This window comes from Zonotrichia leucophrys, chromosome 28 (genome assembly GCF_028769735.1).
Source record: "Zonotrichia leucophrys gambelii isolate GWCS_2022_RI chromosome 28, RI_Zleu_2.0, whole genome shotgun sequence".
NCBI classification, from domain to species: domain Eukaryota; kingdom Metazoa; phylum Chordata; class Aves; order Passeriformes; family Passerellidae; genus Zonotrichia; species Zonotrichia leucophrys.
In genome coordinates, this window is record NC_088197.1 from 5,833,480 (window position 1) to 5,859,210 (window position 25,731).

The 25,731-nt window shown below is 54.1% G+C and overlaps 1 protein-coding gene across 1 annotated transcript; it reads right to left on the bottom strand.

The window, feature by feature from the left end:
- Positions 1–6,432: 6,432 nt before the first annotated feature.
- Positions 6,433–12,944, bottom strand: TMEM161A (transmembrane protein 161A). The gene is made up of 12 exons (XM_064734475.1): positions 12,897–12,944; positions 12,390–12,493; positions 12,230–12,310; positions 11,906–12,003; positions 11,555–11,711; positions 11,186–11,337; positions 10,853–10,913; positions 10,328–10,471; positions 9,828–9,941; positions 8,989–9,163; positions 8,271–8,367; positions 6,433–7,238 (listed from the first exon to the last, which is right to left on the bottom strand). The coding sequence occupies exons 1-12, from the start codon at positions 12,897–12,899 to the stop codon at positions 6,973–6,975; spliced, it is 1,452 nt and encodes a 483-aa protein (XP_064590545.1). The 5' UTR covers positions 12,900–12,944; the 3' UTR covers positions 6,433–6,972.
- Between the last annotated feature and the right edge of the window lie 12,787 nt (positions 12,945–25,731).

Genomic DNA, 25,731 nt, shown 5'->3' on the forward strand with positions numbered 1-25,731 from the left:
AGAGCAGGCCCAGGACACTGCATTGTTCCGAAAGCTGAATGTTTGTTTCCTGTGGCTGGGAATGCTGCCCTTTCCCCGCGGATTGCCCTGGCTTTGGGTTGCGCTGCATCCATGTCCCTCGTTTGTGGTGTCCCTCTGAGATTACCAAAGATGGAGGCACAGAGCGGGGCAGTTGTGGCCCTTCCATGAGGAGATTGCTCTGTGTGCTGTCGGTGTGGCCGGGCAGGGGCTGTGCCTGGGCTGCACACTGGATGCTCTCCAGCTGATCTGTGTTCTCCTGTGTGCCCTGCCCTGGAGAGGCAGCATTTCCAGGGCTGCAGCGCTGAGGGAGGAGCTGCTCACCCTGCAAACCCCCCAAAGGGTTTCACTCAGTGTTAGCTGGCAGAGCAAGCCCTGCTGCAGCCGGGCTGTCCCCACAGAGCTGTCCTGGTGTCCCCTGTGGTACCTGCTGTGTAGGTCCTGGCACCTCTGCTCACCGGCTCATCCCTCACTGCTCCAGCCCTGAAATCCCCGTGGATTTAACCCTGCAGTGCCAATCACTTCCAGCTGGGATTCCAGAGTCTCCCACTGTTCCTCTTTCCAATCAGTTTTCAGGGAAATGCAGATTTTTTTTTTTATTGGGTGATCCATCCCTCTGTTAAATTCAGAGGTCAGAGCAGACTTCAGGCTCCTCTGATGGAAGATTACACAAACCAAGGTGGAAAAATCCCTTTTTTCAGAGAGTCCATAATGTAAGGAAAAAGATAATATTTACCTTCAAGCCTGTCCTTTCCTGGTTGCTGTGTACTTGGGATGGGTGGCAGTGGAAGGAATTGCACAAGGGGGCAGGAGCAGCCTTCTCCTTTCCTTTTTGTCTTTGCACTTCTCGGGAGCACGGAGCTGCTCCCGATGCCAAATGTTTCCTTAGCAATCAGGGGGTGTGGGCACACCGAGCGTTCCCAGCACTGCAAAAGGGATTTATTTTATCAGGGTGACACATTCTGCGATGTCCCTGGGAATCGAGGATCCCTGCGCTTTTGGGAGGTGGTGGCCGCCAGTTCTGTGTCATTGTCTGGGGGCTGTGCAAAACTCCCAGCTCTGCTTTCCCCTGCTCAGGCCCCCGTTTCTTTTCTCCAATGGAGAAGCCGATTTACCCTGCTCCAGTCCTGATCCAGAGGGAGGAACCCCCAGCAGTGTTCATGTCCCATGTCCTGTCCCTCCTTGTCCCCTCCCCGCTGGGAAAAGCAGGAATTCCAGGAGCCTGGGGGTGCTGACGAGCCCTTCTTTAATTAGCAGCTGCACCCGATTGAAATTCGGAATTTCAGCCAATTTCCCCCACAAGTTTTGCAGGCTGGGTGTTTGTCCTTGAGTTCAGCCTCTGATGGTTTTGGTGCTTTTGTTTCTCAGAGCCTGTTGCTGCTTTGGGTTGGTTTAAAAAGCTTTTTTTTTTTTTTTTTTTTTTTTTCTCCCTTTTTTTGAATGTAGAAAAGGGGAAACAGAGTGTTCCCTTCCCTTCTCTTCTTCCCTGCATGGATTCACACACGTTCCAGATTTTTTCTGAGGTGTGCTGGCCAGGGAGAGCTCTGAGAAAGGAAACAACTCAAAACAGGAGTTTTTCCCCTTTTTTTTTTGTCCTTTTCTCCTTTCCTGCAATTCCCTAATTTTCCACTTTATTCCTCTCGAATTTAATTTCCCACTCCCCTTTCTCACGGGTCCTTAAAGCATCACCACCAATTCTGTGCTTTTTGTTTTCCCTTCCCTTTCCCCCTTCCTGCTTCTTCCTGCACCTTGAGCCCCGCACTGGCACTTCGAGAAAACCAGGTCCAGAAAAACGCACCCAAATCGTCAAAATTGCAGCTTTTTAGCGTTTTCCCAACAGCCCAAGCACGTTTTCCCCTCACAGCCTGGATGCTCCAGGAACCTCAGGCACCCTGGGATGGTTTGGGGGAACTTTCTGAGCTCCTTGGCTGGTTTGGGATCTTCTCTTTGTACCTTCTAGGGGCTCATTGCCCCCTTTTGTTCACCTTTTTTCCCCTTTTTCCTCTTTTTTCCCCCTTTTCTTTTTTCCCCCTTTTCTTTTTCCCCTTTTCTTTTCCCCTTTTCTTTTCCCCCTTTTCTTTTTCCCCCTTTTCTTTTTCCCCCTTTTCTTTTTCCCCCTTTTCTTTTTCCCCCTTTTCTTTTTCCCCCTTTTCTTTTCCCCTTTTCTTTTTCCCCTTTTCTTTTTTCCCCCTTTTCTTTTCCCCCTTTTCTTTTTTCCCCTTTTCTTTTTCCCCCTTTTCTTTTTCCCCCTTTTCTTTTTCCCCTTTTCTTTTTTCCCCCTTTTCTTTTTCCCCCTTTTCTTTTTCCCCCTTTCCTGTTTCCCCCTTTCCTGTTTCCCCCTCAATTTTCCCCCTTTTTCTCCCATTTTTCCCCTTTTTCCTGCCCCCTTTTCCCCTCCCTCTTTTCCCTCTTTCCCCCTTTCCTTTTCCCCCTTTCTTTCCCCCTTTTTTCCCCACATTTCCCCCCAAAATCACCACGAGCTGCCGGGTGTCCCAGCACCGGTCACTGCCTGTGTGGTCTATGCATCTGTTAATTAATTAATTAGCACAAACACTGTTAATTGCCTTTTTTCCCGTGCCCTCACCATCCACGTGTGCGTGTCGGTTTTGACGGCTTTTCTTGGATCTGGATTCTATTTTATTGCAGTGAAGACACTTTGTTATATAATGTTTATATATTTTAAGATTTGTGCCAAGAGAGGATGTATATTTAATAAAAAATACGATTGACTCTGGGGCTCTCCACGGCTTCTCTTGGCTCTCAGGCCTGGAACGTTTTGGGGGATTTTTGGGGGATTTTGAGGGGTTTTTTGGGTGGTTATGAGGAGATTTTTGAGGGTTTGTGTGGAGATTTTTGGGGGGGATTGTGATGGTTTTTCTGAGGATTTTTTGAGGGCTGTGAAGGTTTTCTGGGCATTATGAGGGTTTGTGAAGGGAATTTGGGGGGTTTGTGAAGAGAGTTTTAGGGGTTTGTGAGGAAATTTTTGGGGAGGTTGTGAGGGGTTTTTTGGGCATTATGAGGGTTTGTGAAAGGATTTTGGTTTTTTTTTAAGGGGTTTTTCGGGGGATTATGAAGGGTTTTTTAAGGAATTTTTGGGCAGTTATGAGGAGTTTTTTGGGGGGTTATGAGGGGGTTTTTCTAAGGGTAGTGTGGATTTTTGAGGTGTTTTGTTGTGAGGATTTTGAGGTGGTTTTTTGTGAGGATTTTTAGGGGGTTTTTTTGTGAGGATTTTGAGATTCTTTTTGGTGAGGATTTTTTTTTTTGAGGGTTTTTTTGTGAGGATTTTGAGGTGTTTTTTGTGAGGATTTTTAGGGTTTTTTAATGTTTTTTTTGGGGGGGTTGTGCCCCCTTGACCACACCAATCTCCTGCCGTGCTTTGTGTCGGGGCTTTGCTGGGATTTTGGGGGGATTGCCGGGAATTTGCTGGGATTTTGGGGGGATTGCCGGGAATTTGCTGGGATTTTGGGGGGATTGCCGGGAATTTGCCGGGATTTTGGGGATCCCGAGGAAGGGAAGGAGCCCCCGCGCTGTCGCTGTTCCCAGGCGGTGGCAGCAGGTGGCGCTGTCGGCTCGGGCAGTGGAGCCTCCCCAGCTCGGGGATCCCGGACTAAAAACCGCTCCTGACTCCCAAAAAAACCCTTAGAACCCCCAAAAAAACCTCATAAACCTCCCCAAAAAAACCTTTATAACCCCCCAAAAAAACCTAACCCCTCCCAAAAAAACCCTTTATAACCTCCCGAAAAACCTTTATAACCCCCCAAAAAAACCCTTTATAACCCCCAAAAAAACCTTTATAATCCCCAAAAAGCTCTTCATAACCTCCCCCAAAAAACCTTTATAACCCCCCAAAAAACCCTAACCCCTCCAAAAAAACCCTTTATAACCCCCGAAAAAACCTTTATAACTCCCCCCAAAAAAACCTTTATAACTCCCCCCAAAAAAACCTTTATAATCCCCCAAAAAAGCTCTTCATAACCTCCCCAAAAAAACCTTTATAAACCCCCCAAAAAACCTTAACCCCACCCCCAAATAAACTTTATAACCCCCAAAAAACCTTTATAAACCCCCCAAAAAAACCTTTATAACTCCCCCCAAAAAAACCTTTATAACCTCTCCCAAAAAAAACCCTTTATAACCTCCCCAAAAAACACTAAACCCCCCCAAAAAACCCCTTTATAACCCCCAAAAAACCTTTATAAACCCCCAACAAAGCTCTTCATAACCTCCCCAAAAAAACTTTATAAACCCCCCAAAAAACCCTAACACCACCCCCAAATGAACTTTATAACCCCCGAAAAAAACCTTTATAACTCCCCCCAAAAAAACCTTTATAACCCCCCAAAAAACCCCTCACAAAACTCAAAAAACCCCTCAACATCCCTCCAAAAATGTTCTCACAATGCTAAAAAAAACCCCTCAAAACCCCTCCAAAAAACCTTCATAATCCCCCCCAAAAACCCTTCATAACCACCCAAAAACCCCCTCACATCCTCTGCCCAAAATCTCCTCACAACCTCCCAAAAAACCCTCAAAAAAGAACCCTCATATCCTCCCAAAAAAAACCCCTTTAAAACTCCTTCATAATCATCCCAAAAACCCTCAAAACCCCTCAGAAATCCCATCACAAACCCTGCCGGGGATCCCATTTGGGATGGAAATGGGGTGGAAATGGATTCCCTGCATCCCTCCCTGCCAGGGATTTAATTTGGGATAAAGTGGGGTGGAAAGGATTCCCTGCATCCCTCCCTGCCAGGGATCCCATTTGGGGTGGAAATGGGATGGAAATGGATTCCCCTCATCCCCTGCTGCCAGGGATCCCATTTGGGATAAAATGGGGTGGAAATGGATTCCCCTCATCCCCTGCTGTCAGGGCTCCCATTTGGGATAAAATGGGGTGGAAATGGATTCCCCTCATCCCCTGCTGTTAGGGATCCCATTTGGGATAAAATGGGGTGTTAATGGATTCCCCACATCCGTCCCTGCCAGGACGAGCCCCCCCAGCTATGGGATCCCCCCGGCTCCCCATCCCCTCCCGCTGCCCCCGCGCCCGCCCCATGGCTCTGCAGCCCCCAGACCCAAACCCCGCGGGGCCCCTCGGTGCCCGGGCCGTGTCTGCGCCGCCGGCTGCTCGATCTGTCACTGTCGCCGCCGGCCGGGGTCACCCGTCTGGGCAGCTCCCGCGGGACGCTCCGGCTGCGTGTCTGCCCCCGGCCCTGGCAACGCGACAGGCGACAGGCGGGACGGCGGGGCGGCGACAGCCACGGGGACACCGGAGCGGGCAGGGACAGCAGAGCGGGGCAGGGACACCGGAGCGGGGCAGGGACACGGCACAGGGACAGCAGAGCGGGGACACAGGGGGCAGGGACACCGCACAGGGACAGCAGAGCGGGGCAGGGACACCGCACAGGGACAGCAGAGCGGGGCAGGGACACCGCCACCGCACAGGGGACACCAGAGCGGGGCAGGGACACCAGAGCGGGGCAGGGACACCAGAGCGGGGCAGGGACACCGCCACCGCACAGGGGACACCAGAGCGGGGACACAGCGGGCAGGGACACCGCACAGGGGACAGCAGAGCGGGACACAGCGGGCAGGGACACCGCACAGGGACACCAGAGCGGGGCAGGGACACCGCCACCGCACAGGGGACACCAGAGCGGGGACACAGCGGGCACAGCCCCTGCGCCCCCGGAACCCCAAACCCTGCGGGAACGCCCCCGCACGGCGCCTTCCCAGCCGGCTGGGCTGGGCTTTGGGTTCCCCATTTCCCTCTGGGCTGGGCTTTGGGTTCCCCATTTCCCTCTGGGCTGGGCTTTGGATTCCCCACTTACAAAATGCGAATTTCCCCCTCTATTTTTTCTAATTGTTTTTCCTCAAACACAGCGAGGATTCCCGAGAAGCAGCAGCAGCATCAGCAGGAGGAGGAGCTGGATTAGCCCAGTTAACCCCGGCCCAGCGCTGCTGCTGCTGCTGCTCCCGGCTCGGCAGAGGGAATTAGGGACCATTACAAGGCCATCAAACAGGATCAGAGCCCCGGCCCTTTCTCCGGGCAGCCCGGAGCTGCTAATCCCGTTACACGGAGCTGCAGCACCCAGGGACAGCTCGCATCGCGGGGACCCTCTGTGTCCCCACCCCAGGGACAGGGGAAGGACCCCGGCCCTGTCAGCCCTCCCAGTGTCACCAGCCTGAGGTGACCCCAGGGACAGGGAAAGGACCCCGGCCCTGTCAGCCCTCCCAGTGTCACCAGCCTGAGGTGACCCCAGGGACGCTGCGCTCAGAGGGACCCTGTCCCCACTCGCAGTGTCACCAGCCCCGGGTGACCACAGGGACAGGGACAGGTCTGCTCCTCCCGGGTGGCGCCTAAAGCTGGGGGAGTTGGGGACACCAAGAGCAGCTTCTGGGTGACAACGACACTGGTGTCACTTGTTTATTGTGGAGCAGCCACCCCCGAGGCTGCTGGGGTCACACGGAGCACGGGGATGCAGAGACCCCACAAGAACCCCGAAATCTCTGGTGCCACTCCTGGATGTCCCCAGCGTGTCCCCAGCACGCCAGGAGCCGCTGCCCGCCAGGAAAAGGCAGCACTGGAGTGTCCCCAACGAGGGACAGGCACAGCGGTGGCACTAAACCCGTCCTGGTGGCACCAATGTCCTCAAAGTGGCACCACTGTCCCCACAGGTGTCCTCAAAGTGGCACCAATGTCCCCACAAGTGTCCTCAAAGTGGCACCAATGTCCCCACAGGTGCCCTCAAAGTGGCACCAATGTCCCCACAGGTGTCCTCAAAGTGGCACCAATGTCCCCACAGGTGTCCTCAAAGTGGCACCAATGTCCCCACAGGTGTCCTCAAAGTGGCACAAGCAGGCAGGGCAGCAATGAGGGACCGGCAGCACCCAGTTCCTCCCAGTTCCTTCCCAGTTCCTCCCAGTTCCTCCCAGTCCCCCCAGTCCCCCCAGTCAGGAGGCCGCCAGGTACTGGTGGAAGTAGAGCCCGAAGAGGCTGGTGACCACCTGGCAGGCGGCCACCCACCAGGTGAGGAAGGAGAAGAGTCCTCGGAAGAAGGGCGGGGTGAAGATGCAGCCCAGGAGCCCCGAGATCTCCTGCACCACCACCTGCACGTCCTCGGCGTCCCCAGGGCCACCCTCGGGGCGCGGCGGGGCCACCGGCGCTGCTGGGGACACGGCGGGGGACACGGCGGGGTACAGCCCCCAGGAGTGCTGGCCTGCGGGACAGGGGACAGCAATGGGGGCTGGGGGACACAGGGGACAGGAATGGGGGCATGGGGACACAGGGGACAGGAATGGGGGACACAGGGGACAGGAATGGGGGACACAGGGGACAGGAATGGGGGACACAGGGACAGCAATGGGGCATGGGGGACACAGGGGACAGGAATGGGGGCATGGGGACACAGGGACAGAATGGGGTCTGGGGGACACGAATGGGGCATGGGGACACAGGGACAGGAATGGGGCATGGGGACACAGGGACAGGAATGGGGGACACACGGGACGGGAATGGGGTCTGGGGACACGAATGGGGTCTGAGGGTCACAGGGGACAGCAATGGGGGCATGGGGACACAGGGACAGGAATGGGGGACACAGGGGACAGGAATGGGGGCTGGGGGACACAGGGACAGGAATGGGGGACACAGGGGACAGGAATGGGGGACACAGGGGACAGGAATGGGGGTCTGAGGGACACAGGGGACAGGAATGGGGGACACAGGGGACAGCAATGGGGGACACAGGGGACAGCAATGGGGGACACAGGGGACAGAAATGGGGGACACAGGGGACAGAAATGGGGGACACAGGGACAGGAATGGGGGACACAGGGGACAGACTGGGGTCTGGGGGACACAGGGGACAGCTCTGGGGTCTGGGGGACACGAATGGGGGTCTGAGGGACACAGGGGACAGCTCTGGGGTCTGGGGGACACAGGGGACAGGAATGGGGGACACAGGGGACAGGAATGGGGTCTGAGGGACACAGGGGACAGCTCTGGGGTCTGAGGGACACAGGGACTGGAATGGGGGTCTGGGGGACACAGGGGACAGCTCTGGCGTGTCCCCGTGCCCCAGCCCTGCTGGTGGCACAGCCCCAGCACTGAGTTTGTCCCCACTGCAAACCAGAACAGAACCAGGGGACAGAACCAGGGGACATCCAGAGCTGGGGGTTGTGACAGCCGGGGACAGTTGGGGTCCTGGTGGCCTCCCGCCGTCCCCAAAGCCCCCCGAGCCCCTGCTCACCCAGCGTCTTGAGCAGCAGGGCGCAGTGCAGCGTGAGGATCACGGGGCCCAGGTACTGCAGGCTCACCACGGACACGTAGCAGTAAATCCTGGAGATCTGCGGGAATGCGGGAATCCCCAGCGCAAACCCTGGCAGCCATGCCCCAATCCCAATCCCCATTCTGATCCCAGTCCCAAATCCCAGTCCTGGTCCCCATCGCCATCCCAACCCTGACCCTGATCCCCACCCCGTTCCCGCTCCCAATCCCAATCCTGACCCTGATCCTGATCACATTCCTGATCCCAATCGCGTTCCCGTGTTCCATCCCCGTTCCTGTTCCCATTCCCATTCCCGTTCCCATTCCCATTCCCATTCCCATCCCCGCTCCCGTTCCCTCTCCCATTCCCATTCCCGTTCCCATTCCCATATCCTTTCCCGTTCCCATCCCCATCCCCGTTCCCATTCCCATCCCCATTCCCATTCCCATTCCCATTCCCATTCCCATTCCCATTCCTGTTCCCGTTCTCACTCCCATTCCCGTTCCCATTCCCATTCCCGTTCCCATTCCCATTCCCATTCCCATTCCCATTCCATTCCCATTCCCATCCCCGTTCCCATCCCCGTTCCCGTTCCCGTTCCCGTTCCCATTCCCATTCCCGTTCCCGTTCCCATCCCCGTTCCCGTTCCCATCCCCGTTCCCGTTCCCATCCCCGCTCCGCTCCCGTTCCGGCCCCGCACCTGCCGCTGGATGTCTCGGGCCGGGATCCGCCCCGCCTGGCGCCGCATGCGCCGCACCCAGCGCTCGGCCAGCGCCAGGTACGCCTGCAGGTGGTGGCGCGTCCCCAGCAGCCGCAGCAGCGACAGCGCCACCACGGCCCAGAGGCGCAGCGTGTCAAAGGCCGCGTCCGACAGGCTGCGGGGACACCGGGCACGGGGTGGCACCGGGGCTGGCACCGGGGTGGGGACACCGGACACAGGGGTGGCACCGGGGATGGCACCGGGGTGGGGACAGGGGACACAGGGGTGGCACCGGGGTGGGGACAGGGGACACAGGGGATGGCACCGGGGATGGCACTGGGATGGGGACAGGGGACACGGGGGATGGCACCGGGTGGGGACAGGGGACACCGGGGATGGCACTGGGATGGGGACAGGGGACACGGGGTGGCAACAGGGCTGGGGACAGGGACCCTTGATCCACAGGGGACACGAGACACCGGAGATGGCACCGGGTGGGGACAGGGGACACAGGGTGGCACCGGGGTGGGGACAGGGCTGGGGACAGGGACCCTTGATCCACAGGGGACACGAGACACCGGAGATGGCACCGAGGATGGCACCAGGGATAGGGACAGGGATCCCTGATCCAGAGGGGACAGGGGACACAGAGGGTCACAGCGGCCACTGGATGCCACAGGGGTCACTGAGGGTCACGGATGGTCACAGGGGACAATGGGGGGACATTGGGGGACACAGAGGGTCACAGGGGCCATTGGGTGTCACAGGGGATGTTGGGGGACACCGTCACACGCGGGGGTCACACTGTCACCGGGATGTCCCCCAGCTGTGGCACTCACATCTGCACCGTCTGCTTGCCCAGCGGGGCCTGGAGCAGGAAATCGCGGGCCAGGGGCCGGACCCAGAGCAGCACCACCAGCACGGGGGCCACGAACCCCACGTGCAGCAGGAGCCTGCAAGGGACTGTCACCAACCCAGAGACCCCAGAGAGACCCCAGAGACCCCAGAGAGACCCCAGAGACCCCACGTGCAGCAGGAGCCTGCAAGGGACTGTCACCAACCCAGAGACCCAGAGCCCAGAAGACCCCAAGACCCCCCCAGAGAGCCCCCAGAGCTGGGGAGTCACCACCCACAGACCCCCAGAGGTCCCCGCAGCTCCCCACCTCCAGACCTGGGGTCTGCACCCAGACCCCTCCCTCCATCCCCAGTTCCCCAGGTGTCACTCACTGTGTCAGGGGCTTGCCAGCTGCCATGCTCAGTGCATCCAGGTGTGTCTGTGCCCCCCATCCCAGGTTCCCCAAGGTGTCCCCCTGTCCCCAGTGTCCCCAGCGCTCCTCACTGTGTCAGGGGCTTGCCAGCTGCCATGCTCAGTGCATCCAGGTGTGTCTGTGCCAGGCGCAGCCCCGGGAAGGTCAGGCAGGCGCCCAGGAAGGAGCTCAGGGCCACCAGTACCAGCTTGAAGGCCAGCCTGGCCAGGGGCAGCCTGGGGACACACACAGGGACAGGGGGACACTGCTGTGCCAGCCTGGGGACACACACAGGGACAGGGGGACACTGCTGTGCCAGGCTGGGGACACACAGGGACAGGGTGACACTGCTGTGCCAGCCTGGGGACACACACAGGGACAGGGGGACATTGCTGTGCCAGCCTGGGGACACACACAGGGACAGGGGGACACTGCTGTGCCAGCCTGGGGACACACACAGGGACAGGAGGACATTGCTGTGCCAGCCTGGGGACACACACAGGGACAGGGGGACACTGCTGTGCCAGCCTGGGGACACACAAGGACAGGGGTGATGTTGTTGTCCCACCCCAAACTTCCCAGGAATGTCCCCAAAATGGGGTTTGGTCCCCACTCACGTCCACTCCCAGCCCCGCGGCTTCAGGATGGGCTCCAGGTTAGAGGAGACTCCGGCCAGGCCTGCAGAGTGACCAGGGGAGAGTGACCACTGGGAATGACCAGGGGGGAGTGACCAGGGGGGAGTGACCAGGGGAGAGTGACCACTGGGAATGACCAGGGAGTGACCACTGGGGAGTGACCAGGGGGGAGTGACCAGGGGGTAGTGAGGACTGACCAAAGGGGGAGTGACCCCTGCGAGTGCTGAGTGACCCCTGGGCGTGTTGTGACCCCCTGGCCGGGGTCCCCAGCGCCCCCTCCCCTGCCCTGTCCCTGTCCCCGTGCCCGTCGCGCACCGGCCTCGAGGCCGAACTCCAGGTAATCCTCGCGCACCACCAGGGCCAGCATGGCGAGCAGCAGGAAGAAGAAGGCCGAGGTGAGGCACACGGAGCGCTCGCCGCCCTCCTCGGAGCGGAAATAGTGACGCATCACCACGCAGAACACCTTGCTGGGGATGCTGTCAAGGAAATGGGGACAGCAGGGACCCCCAAACCTCTGCCCACCCCAAACCATCCCCACCACGAAGCCACCACCAGCTCCTCTGTGGGGCACCTGCAGAATTCCCCATAAACACCCCCTAAAATTCAGTGTTATGCCTCAGACGGGAGTGGAAAAACGGTGCTGGGGTTCCCCTTTTTGCGTGGGACCCCAAGAACTGAGGATACACGGAGAAGAGGACGGTGAGCAGGCACCAGAGCACGCCCAGGTTGCTCTCCCGGGCCGGGCTCACCAGGCAGAAATAGCCCTCGCTGAAGGCGTACACGGCGCCGGCGTAGACGGAGAAATCCACGAACCACTGGTACTCCAGGAAATGGCGCAGCACTGCGGGCACGGGGACACTGTGTCACTGGGCTGGGGACATGGCACAGGGCTGGGGACATGGCACTGGTACTCCAGGAAATGGCGCAGCACTGCGGGCACGGGGACACTGTGTCACTGGGCTGGGGACATGGCACAGGGCTGGGGACAGGTCTGTCACCGCTCTGGGGACACCCCGCAGCGTGCCCGGGCGTTACCCAGCGCGTCCACGGCCGTGATGGGGCTGGTGTCCAGCTGCAGCTCGATGTCCCGTGGCACCGACAGGGGCTTGTCCTCGGCCACGCCGCTGGCCCTCCTGCAGGGAGCACAGCAGCGCCTGGCTGTCCCTGTGTCACACCCGGCTGTCCCCGTGTCACCCCTGGCACCCTGGGGTGGCTCCCACTGTCCCCAACCCCAAACGTGTCCCCAGCCCCATCCCTGTCCCCAACCCCAAACGTGTCCCCAGCCCCAAACGTGTCCCCAGCCCCAAACGTGTCCCCAGCCCCGATCGTGTCCCGCTCCCACCCCCAGGTGACGCTGACCTGTCCCTCCTGCTCTTGGGGCGCTGCTTCCCGGCCAGGGCGCAGAGCTCCTCGTCCGAGGGGTGCTTGTACCTGTACAGGCTGCGGGGACAGGGGGGTGACAGGGGCGCGGTGTGCCCAGGGGGCGCGGGGGACACGGGGGACAGGGACAGAGCCGCACCTGCCGTTGCACAGCAGCCAGCGGGCGAAGGAGCAGTGCGGGGCCATCTTCTGCATCAGGCTGGCGGCCAGCAGGGTGACCACCACCTGCACCCCCATCACCGCCTGCCGGGACACCCACCGGGGTCACCAACGGGGATGGGGGACCTGGGGACACCCGCGGGTAACCGGGGCTGGGGGGACCTGGGGACAGCCCCGTGCCCTGCTATGTCCCGGCTGGGGACACCTCGGGCTGACACTCGCTGGGAGACCCCCGATGTGAAGCTCCTGGGCAGGGACCCCCTGGGACCCCCGGGCAGTGACCCCCAGGCCACGGTCACTGCAGGACCCCCGGCCGTGCCCAACCCTGGGACCCTCCGGGCAGCCTGGCCATGCAACCCCGCTCAGAACTCCCGGTCCGCCCCCGATCCACCCCGGTTTCCCCCCGGTTTAACCCCCGGTCCATCTCGGACCATCCCGCTCCATCCCGCTTTCCCCCCGGTTCCCCCCCGGTCCGTCCCGGTCCCACCATGCCGGGGGTCAGCGCAAAGGCGCCCGCAGGAAGCCCTCCCGCCGCTCCGCCCCCGCAACCACGCCCCTCTAATCAACCAATCCAAGGGTGCGTTCCTTTTGATTGGCAGGTTACTGACCAATGGCAGGGCGGCTGTGGGAGGGGGCGGGCTCTGCGCGGCGCGCGGTTCCGCGGGCGGGGCCTCCCGGGAGCGGCGGGGCCGCGGGTTCGAGTCCCGGCGGGGCCGAGCCCACACGGGATAATCGATAATCGATAATATCGGTAATAAACCGTATCCGCGTGTCTTCCCTCATCCCCACCCTGAGATAACCCCGGGCAAACGCCAGGGACCCACCCAGGCTGGCCCACACTCCCCCTCCTCAGCTGACCCACACAAACCAGACTCGACTCGGAGAAATTCATTTAATTTATTAGCAACCAAAGCGGAGCAGCATCATGAGGAATAAAACGAAATCTCAGTGCCATCACCCACATCCCCGTGCCAGGACCCACATCCAGGTGCCAGGACCCAAATCCCAGCGCCAGGACCCAAATCTCAGTTTCATGACCCCCATTCCCGTGCCAGGACGGGCACTCCCGCGGGCCGTTCCCTCCTCCCGGCCCATCCCGGTGCCCCGGGCCCGGCGGTGCCCCTGGTCCAGCCCGGGCCGTTCCCGGGGGTTGCCATGGATATCGATCTCCCTGGCGACGGGATGCGCTTCCCGCTAGATGTCGCTTCCGCCCGCGCCCGGAGCATCCCCCGAGGCTCGGGGCACCCCAAAACCCCTCCCCTGGGCAGCCCCACGCACGAGCCCCTCCACTGATGGAATGCGGAGCCAAAATCCCCCCAATCCCCCCAAAATGAGCCGGAACCCAGGGAATCCTCCTGCTCCATCACCCTCGCTGCCTCCACGCTCTGAGCCCCCCAAAAGCCCCAAATCCCCCCAGATTTGACACTGGGCCCCTCCGCAGGGCCCGCGGAGCCCCCAGGGCGCCGCTTTCGGCCGCAGAGCCCGAGGGGAAGGTGGAAGATGGATGCTCGCACACCCCGGGGACACAAAGGCGCCTTTGAGCGCTGATTTTCCAGCGCTCCCCATTAGCATCAGCAAAGGGAGCGCCCGCCGCGGGACACGGCCCGTGCGCGGCCCCCGAGTGTCCCCAAATGTCCCCAAATGTCCCCAGATCGCTCCTGTGGCGGCGGCATCTCCATCCCAGCCGGGGTGACCGCGCTGCCCGTCCCGGCTCGGGGCGCCCCCGCCTCCGTCCCTTCGCGGCCGTTTGTGCCCTCTCCCTGCAAGGAAAATAATAATAAATAAAATAAAATAAAATAAAATAAAATAAAATAAATAAAATAAAAATTAAAATAAAATAAATATAAAAATAAAATAAAATAAAATAAAATATAAAATAAAATATAAAATAAAATAATAAATAAAATCCGAGTTTCCCTTTGCTGCCGTTTGTGCCTCCTCCCTGCAAGGAAAATTAAAATAAAATAAAATAAAATAATAAAATAAAACAAATAAAATAATAAAATAAAATAAAATATAAAATAAAATAAAATAAAATAAATTTATAAAATAAAATAAAATAAATAAAATAAAAATAAATAAAATTAAAATAAAATAAAAAAATAAAAATAAAAATAAAATCCGAGTTTCCCGCGGCGCACAAAGGCGGCGGGCGGGCATTGTCCCGGCCCTGCATCGCATTACCCGGGGCCCGCAGAAATCGCTCGTATTTCACGCTCCATCGAGCAGCTGCCCGTGTATATTTTCTGTGTTGCACTTTTAGCATGACAAAGGGAGAGGGCCTGTGAACTCCTTGCTCTTCAGACCTCTCCGACTCGTCCCCCCGAGCGGAGCCCCCCTCGGTTAGCATAACAAACTGCCACGCTTCCCCTCCCGTGCGCCCTCCTCCCTCCTTTTAGCGCTTTTATTGATTTTATTTATTTATTTTAATTTTTTTTTCCCACCGTTAATTCAATGGGTAGCTCAGTATTTGGGGGAGGGAGGGCTCGGGGGTTTTGGGGATGTCCCTGCCGAGGTTTGGCCTGGCTCTTGTCACCCAGAAGGGTTTGGTGGCATTTTGGAGCTGTCCCCTGTGGAGGGGACAGGGCTGGAGTCACCAAACTCTGAGATTCTCCTGCTGGAGCTGTGGGCTTGCCTTGAAATTTGGTTTAAAAATGGGAAAAAAGGGAATTGTGGGGCTGGAATGGGGATCATGGGGATGGGGCAACCTGGCCCTGTCCCCAACCTGTCCCCAGCCTGTGCCCAACCTGTGCCCAGTCTGTCCCACCTGTTCCCGTTCTGAGGGAAGGGGACAGGTGACACTTTGGGACAGAGGAAAGGGGACAGGTGACACTTTGGGACAGGAGGAAGGGGACAGGTGACATTTGCCCCTCCCAGGGGTTCCTCACCTGGCGCCTCCTCGGGCTGGGTCTCCAGGTGACACCGGGGACAGGCGGTGGCAGTGCCACACTCATGGCCACACTCACGTCCTGGTCACTGCTGGTGGCCCGAGGGGGGCCCGATGGCCCGGCCAGGGCGTGTGGTCAGCCAGGAGCCCGGACAGCGGCCTGGGGATGGACAGGGATGGACAGGGATGGACACAGGAGGACACAGACGGACAGGGATGGACACACCTGATGTCACTTGCAGTCCCCTGGAATGTCCCTGCTCCCAGTTCTCAATTTCCATCTCCCAATTCCCAATTCTCAATTCCCAATTCCCATTCCCATTCTCAATTCCCAGTTCCCAATTCCCAATTCCCAATTCCCAATTCCCAATTCCCAATTCCCATTCCCAATTCCCATTCCCAATTCCCAGTTCCCAATTCCCAATTCCCATCTCCCACACTATCCCACGTCATCCCAGCCTCTCCCTCACACAGCCCCGCACGGCCTGAGCCCAAATTCCCTCATTAATTAATTAATTAGCTGGGTTAATTAATCAGGGCACCCTGCACGTACAAACGCCGGTGTTGTTTTTGGGGTCCCTGCTGGTTCCCCCAGCCCCAATTCCCGGGATCTTTGGGATGCAGGGCCAGGGGAGGATCCAGCCCCAAGGACACCCCCAGGGATTCCCAGGGATTCCAGAATTCCAGAATTCCCAGGATTTTGGTGCTCACTCTCCATGACCCCAAGGAAATCTCTGTCCCATCCCGATAGGAACGGGAAGAGCTGGATGTGTTTCATTTGGATCTGTTTGATTTGGATCTGTTTGATTTGGATCTGTTCGATTTGGATCTGTTCAATTTGGATCTGTTTCATTTGGATCTGTTTCATTTGGATCTGTTTCATTTGGATCCATTTGATCTGGGAGAAGCTGGATCTGTTTCAGAGCAACTCCAACAAATAAACCAAGGAATTTCGAGCAGGAAACCCAGGATTTCCCGTCTCTGGAAATCCTCAATATTCCCCTCATGGAACAACCAAGACTCGAGGGGTTTTTGGGGTGAAACCAACCCCAAAAAATCCCATTTTTCAGGGCACAACAAGAGCCACAGGAACCTCCCTGCTCTCCGAGACCCCCCTGGGGAAAATCAAAAATCCAAACGTGGATTTGGGGCAGAACTCAGCACTTCCAGCCGGGAATAAGCCCAGGAAAAGGGGGGAATTTGGGAATTTGGGGGTTTGGGATCCCGGGGGGCTCCACTCCCTCCCCCCTCGCCTGGCTGGGAACAGCTTGAGTGTCCAGGCGGGAATTCATTTAAATAAATTTCCATAGGGATTAATTCCACCCTTCCCGGCAGCCCGTGGGACTGGGGAGGTGGGAAACGAGGAGGAGGAGGAGGAGGAGGAGGAGCCGCCCTTCCTCCCTTCCTCCCGTCCTCCCCAGCCCCGGGAATGCCGGAGCCCATCCCGACCCTCCCAAATCTCCGCTCCCAAGGTTGGAAAATTCCCCAAATTCCCCCCAAAAGCTTCCCAAGAATCGCCCCCCCCCCCCCCAAAAAAATCCCATTAATGAGAAGAATTTGGGGATCCAGAAAGGGAATTTCTATGGTGGGAAACCCACGGATGCTAATAAAATAAAATAAAATAAAATAAAATAAAATAAAATTTAAAATAACTAAATATTTAAATTAAATAGATAAATGAATAAATAAAATGAATGCATAAATAAAATAGAATAAGCAAATTAAATAAATAAATAAAAATAAGTAAATAAATTTTTTAAAATCCCGTTAATGGGAGAAATTTGGGATGCTTAAAGGGAATTTCCACAGTGGGAAACCCACGGATGCTAATTAATAAAATAAATAAATAAATAAATAAATTCATACATACATACATACATAAAATGAATACGTAAATTAAATACAATAGCGTAAGTAAATAAAATAAAATAACCCAATAAAAAAGTAAATAAAGAAATTAAAGGAATACATAAATGAAATACAATCGAATAAGTAAATGAAATATAATAATAATTAAATAAAATATAATAATTAAATAAAATAAATAGAAACATAATAAAATTAATAAATAACAGAAATGTAATAAAATATAAAATAAAATAACATTTTTAAAAATTAGAAAATAAAATTGGAAAATAAAATAAAATAAAACAAAATAAAATGAAGTAAAATAAAATATAAATTTGAAAGGCATTTTGGGCTCAATGCCCGTGCCTCAGTTTCCCCTCCATCACCCCCTCACCCCACCCAATCTCCCCAAAACCCTCAACCACAAAATCACCGAATGCCCAAATATTTTCCCGGGGCCGGGGGTGACAGAAAGCGATTTGGATGCGTTAAGCGGGGGAGCCCGGGCGGGAGCGGCGGCGCCCTTGACCCGCGGCCGCGCCCGCAGCTGCCGGGGCTCAATGGGGGCTTTGTCCCCTCCCGGGATATTTATGGGGCCGGCGGTGCCCGCGACACCCGCGGGATTTATGGCATTTCCACATTTCCAGCTGCTCCTCGGCCTGGCCCGGCCCTTTCCCCCGTCCTGGGAGGTTTTCCCATCCTGGTTTTTCTCCCCATTATTTTAGAAAAAAAAAAAAAAAAAAAAAAAAGCTATTTAAAAACGAACGGGTGTGGGGGGGTTCTCTCTTTTCCCCCCTCTTTTCCCTTTTTCCCTTTTCCCCCCTATTTTCCCAAAAAAACCCCAAAGCCCAATTTAAAACCAAACAGGTGGGGAGATTATCCCACTTTTCCGTTTTTGGTTTTTTTCCCGGAAAAAAGACGAACTGGAACTGGAACTGGAACTGGAACTGGGACTGGGACTGGGATTGGGACTGGAACTGGGATTGGGACTGGGCCTGGATTCTGGGATTTTCCTCAGGGCTGGGTGGGAATTTTGTCTCCTGACCCCAAACACCCACAGAGGGAGGAGGAGGAGGAGGAGGAGGAGGAGGAGGATGGTCCCGAGCCATTTCCCGCCTTTTCCCAGAGGGAATCCCGGATTTTCCTCCTCTTCCTCGGCGGGAAGCGCCCGGGGCGCCCAGCCCAGCTCTGGGCCGGCCTCTTCCCCAGGCAGGGCCACGACGGACCAGGAACCTCCCGGATCCTTCCTGTCCCATCCCTGTCCCTTTCCTGATCCCATTCCCATTCCCAATCCCATTCCCTGTCCCATCCCTGTCCCTTTCCTGATCCCATTCCCATTCCCAATCCCATTCCCTGTCCCATCCCTGTCCCTTTCCTGGTCCCCATTCCGGTCCCATTCCCACTCCCTTTTCCAGACCATCCCTGACCCCAATCCCAGTCCCATTCCTGATCCCATCCCAGTTCCCAATCCCATTCCCGACCCCAATCCTGTTCTCATTCCTGTTCCCATCTCCACTACCAATCCCACCCCCTTCCTATTCCATCTCCTAGTCCTATTCCCAATCCCATTCCCAATCCCATTTCCATTCCCATTCCCATTCCCATTCCCATTCCCATTCCCATTCCCATTCCCATTCCCATTCCCATTTCCATTCCCTTTCCCATTTCCATTTCCATTCCCATTCCCATTCCCATTCCCATTCCCATTCCCATTCCCATTCCCATTCCCATTCCCATTTCCATTCCCTTTCCCATTCCCAATCCCATTCCCGTTCCCATTTCCATTTCCATTCCCATTTCCATTTCCATTTCCATTCCCAAACCCAATCCAAATCCCATTCCCATTCCCATTCCAATTCCCATTCCCGGGGCTCCTCCAGGGAAGCTCTGCCTGGCACGGCCCTACAGCAGTGCCAGCCACACCCAGATCCCAAATGTCACCAGTGTCATGCCCAAATGCCACCACTGTCACCCCCCAATGTCACCGGTGTCACCTCCCGCCCTTCCCGCAGTGACAACGCCCCCCTGGGTCAGGGTGGGAGGGGCTGGGAGGCCAAAACCTCGGGATTTTGGGGAAAAGCCGTTAAAGCAGAGCTCCTTTGGAGGCTCCGTGCGCTGTCCTTGCAGGGCAGGGACACAGGGAGGGACACGGAACGTTCCGGAAACATCCGGGTAAACCCAGGCGGGAACGGCGCGTTAACCACGAGGCCAAGGCGCTGGGGCACCGCCTCAAACCAGCTGGGAAAAAAATCCTAAAAAACCCAAAAAACCCTCCCTGAGCTCCCCAAAACCCCGGGGGAACCTCGGCTGGGCCCAACCTCGTCTCCAGTTTGGCTGAGCTCGGTTAATTGTGGAGAAAACCGCAACAGCGCACATGCTGAATGCTGTAATTACCAACCCAGGAAAAAACCCCAAAAAACCCCAAAAAACCCCAAAACCCCCAAAAACCCTCCCTGAGCTCCCCAAAACCCCGGGGGAACCTCGGCTGGGCCCAGTTTAGCTGAGTTTGGCTTAACTGTGGGGAAAAGCTGAGCGCGCACGCTGAGGGCCGTAATTACCAACCCAGGAAAAAACCCTAAAAAAACCCCAAAAATCCCATGGGGATGAGCCAGGACCGTCCCTGAGCTCCCCAAAACCCCTGGGGAACCTCAGCTGGGCCCAACTTCATCTCCAGCTTGGCTGAGCTTGGTTAATTGTGGGGCAAAGCTGAGCGCGCATGCTGAGCACTGTAATTACCAACCCAGGAAAAAAACCCTAAAAAACCCCAAAAAAACCCCAAAAAAACCCAAAAAAACCCAAAACCCCAAAAAAACCCTCCCTGAGCTCCCCAAAACCCCGGGGGAACCTCGGCTGGGCCCAACCTCGTCTCCAGTTTAGCTGAGCTCGGTTAATTGTGGGGCAAAGCTGAGCGCGCACGCTGAGCGCTGTAATTACCAACCCAGGAAAAAACCCTAAAAAAACCCAAAAAAACCCAAAAAAGCCCAAAACCCCAAAAAAACCCTCCCTGAGCTCCCCAAAACCCCTGGGGAACCTCAGCTGGGCCCAACCTCGTCTCCAGTTTAGCTGAGCTCGGTTAATTGTGGGGCAAAGCTGAGCGCGCACGCTGAGCGCTGTAATTAGCAGCCCTGCCCCCAGCAGCCCTTGATGAGGATGATGATGATGATGATGATGATGGTGGCGGTGGTGGTGGTTAATTTGCTCTGCATCTGGGCCCCCACCTGCTCTGAATATGCAAACGCCGCTGATTTGCTCCTCGGGGAGGGGGGGAAGGAACAAAGAGACCCCACAAAGGAACCGAGAGCGGCGCCCAAGACGGGGAGTTCGGGATTAAAGGGAATTCACTGGGTTTGACAAAATGGGGGAAATTCGGGCTTAAAGGGAATTTCCTGGGTTTGCTGAAATGGGGGAAATTCGGGCTTAAAGGGAATTTCCTGGGTTGGCCAAAATGAGGGAAATTCAGGCTTAAATAGAAATTCCTGTGTTTGCCGGAATAGGAGAATTCGGCCTGAAAGGAAATTTCCTGGGTTTACCAAAATGGGGGAAATTCAGGCTTAAATAGAATTTCCTGGGTTTGCTGCCAAAATGGAGGAAATTCGGGCTTAAATAGAATTTCCTTGGTCGGCCAAAATGGGGGAGTTTGGACTTAAAGAGAATTTCTTGGGTTTGCCAAAATGGGGAGAATTCGGCCTTAAAGTTGGTTTGCTGAAATGGGGAGAGTTTGGCCTTAAAGGGAATTTCCTGGGTTTGCCAAAATGGGAGGAATTCAACCTAAAAGAGAATTTTCTTGGCTGTCCAAAATGGGGAGAATTGACCTTAAAGGGAATTTCCTTGGTTTTCCAAAATGCAGACATTTCTGCCCTACAGCTGAATCTCTGTTTTCTCCAAAATGAGATTTTGACCCTACAGCCAAATTTCCTTGATTTTGCAAAATGTGGAGATTTCGGCCTTACAGGTGAATTTCCTCTCTTTTTTTCAACATTTGGACATTTTGGCCTTGCAGGCGAATTTCCTTGTTTTTCCAAAATGAGATTTCCTCCCTACAGCCAAATTTCCCCATTTTTCCAAAATGAAATTTCAGCCCTACAGCCGAATTTCCAGGGTTTTCCAGAATGAGATTTCCCCTTTACAGCTGAATTTGCCCTTTTTATTTTCCATTTTCCCCTTTTTTTCCCCATCTCTCTCTGAATCCTGAGGGCTTCTTTTATCTTTATTTTATTTATTTCATTTTTTTTTAATCCATAGGAATTACTGGGAGGTGGAACCCCTGGGATCACCTCGGTTCTCCTCCATCCTTCCTTCCTTTGCCTTCTCCTTTTTAATTTATTAAAAAATAAATTTAAATATATTATTTCTTTCCCTATTTTTTTCTCCGCTATGGAGGAAAATTATGAATGGAAAGGAGGAGGCTGGGCTGGATTAAAACCGAGACAAAAGAAGGGAAAAAAAAAAGAGAAAAATCATCCTGGCTTGTTTTCCTTTGCCGCGGGGAATCCACGTGGGGAAGACGGGGAAAAAAAAAAGGGAAAAAAAAATAATTTTAAAAGTGGCGAGAGGAGAAATAAATCCTGCCTGGAAAAGCTCCATGGGAGATTTCCAGCCCAGCCCTTCCTCTGCCCACCTGGATGGAAAACAGGGACACAGCGAGGCCAAAATATCGATTTTTTGCCCTATTTATCTCCACATTTTTAGGATTTATTTTCCCTCCTGTCCCACGGAGAGAAATATTTTCTCTCCCCCTTTGCCTTTTTTCCCTCCTTGGGAATTCAGGGGGCATTTCCTGATCTTTCTTCTGGAAATTCCATGTGTTCTGAAACCCAAAAATTCATCCCAAAAACCCAAAATTCATCCCAAAATGGCCCAAAATTCATCCCCAAAACCCTAAAATTCATCCCAACCCCCCTGGCTCCTGTTGGCTCTGCCCACAGAGGAGCCAGGGTTAAAAAAATCCCATTTTTAGATATTTATATATTGTTATAATTTTATATATTGCAATTTTATATAATTATATATTTTATTTACATTTTTTATATTTATATACTTCTACACATATATATTTTTGTAATTTTATAATTTGAAATTTTATAGGTATTTATTTAATATATATTTATAAATATATTTTCTATATATTTATTCATTTATACATTTATATATATTTATATATTTATAATTCCAGCCTATTTCTTATTTCCAGGTGAATTTTCAAGTCTCCCTGGAATTTAATCCCGTTAAAATCTTCCCAATATTCCCTTAAAATATTCCCAATTTCAAACAAAGCAATCCCAGCAGCTCTCCCAAAAAAAAACCCCAGGAGCTTTTCTGGAATTTTCCCAAATTTCCTTTGTTTGCTTTATGAGTGGAGTTGGGGGGAAAAAAGGGAAATAAATATAAATATAAATATAAAATTACAAAATATAATTTTATAAAAATAACCCAAAGTGATTTATTTTCCTTTAATTTCCTTGAAAAACTTGAATTCCCTGTTGGAAAAAAAAAATCCTTTTTTTGTGTGTGTTGGAATCTCCTTCAATCCTCAATTCTTTCCTTTCCCATCCCCAAAAAACCCTGGGAGAAATCCCCAAAAAATGCCAATCCAAGGCCGGGGGGAAAAAAAGGGGAATTTTTGGGAATTTGAGGATCAGAGAGGCTCAAAACACAAAAATGGAGAAAACTGGGGAAAGAACTGGGGAAAAAATGGGGGAAATTGTGGGAAAAGAGGGGAAATTGGGAAAATATGGCAGAAATTGGGGGAAATTGTGGGAAAAATGGGGAGAAATGGAGGGAAATGGGGGGAAATTGGGGGTAAATTGGAGGAACTCGGGGAAAAAGGGGGGAAATTGGGGAAAATGGGGAAGAAGAGAGGAAAAAAGGGAAGGGAGGGAGAAGAAAGGCCGGGAGGAAGAGCAGAAAAGGGAATGTGGTGATGAGCCCCGGCTGCCGAGGGGAGGGCAGGGGGGGCTGATGGCCTAATTACCATATTCAAATCTAATTAATTCCCCTTTGCATAAAAAGGGCACGGCGGGCGTGGGACCGGCCCTGCAGATGGAGTCCCAGGATCTGAACCCGCCCGCGAGGAGGAGGAGGAGGAGGAGGAGGAAGAAAAGCGGGAGGAGGAGGAGAAAAAGGATGAGGAGGAAGAGGAGGATGAGGAGGAAAAGCAGAAGAAGGAGGAGGAGGAGGAGGAGAATGAGGAGGGTGAGGAGAAGGCAGAGGAGAAAATGAGGAGGAAAAGTGGGAGGAGGATGAGGAGGAGGAGGAGGAAAAGCAGAAGGACAAAGACGAGGATGATGAGGATGATGAGGATGATGAGGATGGATGAGGATGATGAGGATGATGAGGATGATGAGGATGATGAGGATAATGAGGACGATGAGGATGATGAGGATGGTGAGGATGATGAGGATGATGAAGGCTGCCCTGCCCCAGCATCGAGCAGCTGCTGAGGGCACCCATGGTGGCCTTGGAGGGTTCAAGGCTGAGAATTATGGGAAAATGTGGGAAAAAATTCCAAATTTCAGGGCTTTGAGGCCTCTCAGCTTCAACTGGGGATCCCAACTCCAGCCCCATTGGGGCTTTGGAGGGTTCAAAGCTGAGAATGAGGGAAAAATGTGGGGAAAATTCCAAATTTCAGGGTATTGAGGGCTCCCAAATCCGTCGCCAGGCTGGTGGGACAGAGCTGATCCCCATCCCAAAGGCAGATTCGGGGTTTGTGTCCCCAGGGATGGGAGGAACCCACAGCAAAATCCCAGCCCCACCTCCAGGGCCGATCCCACATTTCCACCCAACCCCGTTTAGCGTTATTTTGGGGGAAAAATCGGATTATTTCCCTCATCCCCCTTGCTTGAGAGGAACAAATCCTGCTGGAAAATCCTGGCCGGGCTGCCAGGCTCACCCCGGGAAAGGTGAAAGTTGTTTTTCCTTAATGTTTTGGACAGCTCTGTCACGTGGAGAGGGGAAGGGAAAAAAGGGAAAATAAAAAAAGAACTCGGAGGAGGGAGGACCTGAGGGGATGCGGATTCCTTCCCCTCCACTGATTCCCGAGGATGGGATGAGCTGAGGCTGCGGGTTCTGCTCATCCCCAGCGCCTGCCCTGCGCTGGAACCCCAGAAACCACGGAAAATCGGGATGGAAGGGGTTAAAAAATGGGAAAATAGGGCTGGAAGGGGTTAAATACCAGGAAAATCGGGTTGGAAATGGTTAAACCCCAGGAAAAGCGAGTTGGAAAGAGTTAAATCCCAGGAAAAGGGAGTTGGAAAGAGTTAAATACCAGGAAAATCGGGTTGGAAATGGTTAAACCCCAGGAAAATCAGATTGGAAGGGGTTACATCACAGGAAAATCGGGATGGAAATGGTTAAATCCCAGGAAAAGGGAGTTGGGAAGAGTTAAATCCCAGGAAAATCAGGTTGGAAAGGGTTAAACACCAGGAAAATCGGGATGGAAGGGGTTAAACCCCAGGAACATCGGGATTGGATGGAGAAGCAGAGGGGAAATGGAGGGAAATTCCCATTTAAGGGGATTAAAGGATGGGAGAGGAGATTTTGGGGTGTAAATTAAAAGGGAAATGGGAGAAAAGCCGATATTTTTGGGATCCCAAACGATCTGGTTTTCCACCAGCTCCGGCAGGGGGAGGGATCTGAACATTTCCCAAGAGGAATGTCAATTAAATGGGGATAAAAATGGGGTTTTTTCCCCACAAAACAACGGGAAAAGGGTCGGGATGGGGCCTCACAGCTGCTCCCTGAATCCCCCAAACCCCTGGGGGAGATCCCACATGGGAACCCCAATTCTGGGTCTGCAGGAAAAGCAGGAAAAGCCCAAACTTACCCCATCCTGGCTTGGCAAGTGGAGCCTTTCCCGGGAAATGGGGAATTGCGGGAATTGCGGGGCTGGAAATCCCGGCCCGCGGCGGCTCCGGGGCTGCTCCGGCCGCGATCTCCGGGATTCGGGATCTTCCCGAGGCTCCTGGGGATGGATGGGGCTGGATCGGGGCCAGGCGGGAGCTCTGCCCTGCAGAAAACGGGATAGGAGGGGTCCTGTCAGCTCCGCACCCTGATGGAGCGGCTCCGAACTCCGGCATTGTGGGAATGTGGGATTTGGGGATTCTGGGATTTGGGGATTCTGGGATTTTGGGATTTTGGGAATCTAGGATTTAGAGATTCTGGGATTTGGTGATTCTGACATTCTGGGACTCTGGGATTCAGAGATTCAGAGATTCCAGGATTCTATAATTCTGGGATTTTGGGGTTCTGGGGTTTTGGGATTCAGAGATTCAGAGATTCTAGGATTCTATAATTCTGGGATTTTGGGGTTCTGGAATTCTGAGATTTCGGGGTTCTGGGGTTTTGGGATTCTGAGATTCTGGGATTCAGACGTTTTGGGATTCTCTGATTCTGGGGTTCTGAGATTTTGGGGGTTTGGGTTTTGGGATTCTGGGATTCGGGGATTCTGGGATTCAGGAATTCCATTTTTTTGGGATTCTGGGATTCAGAGATTTTGATATTCTGGAATTCTGTATTTCTGGGAATCTGGGATTCAGGGATTCAGGAATTCCGTTATTCTGGGATTCTGAGTTTCTGGACTTCTGGGATT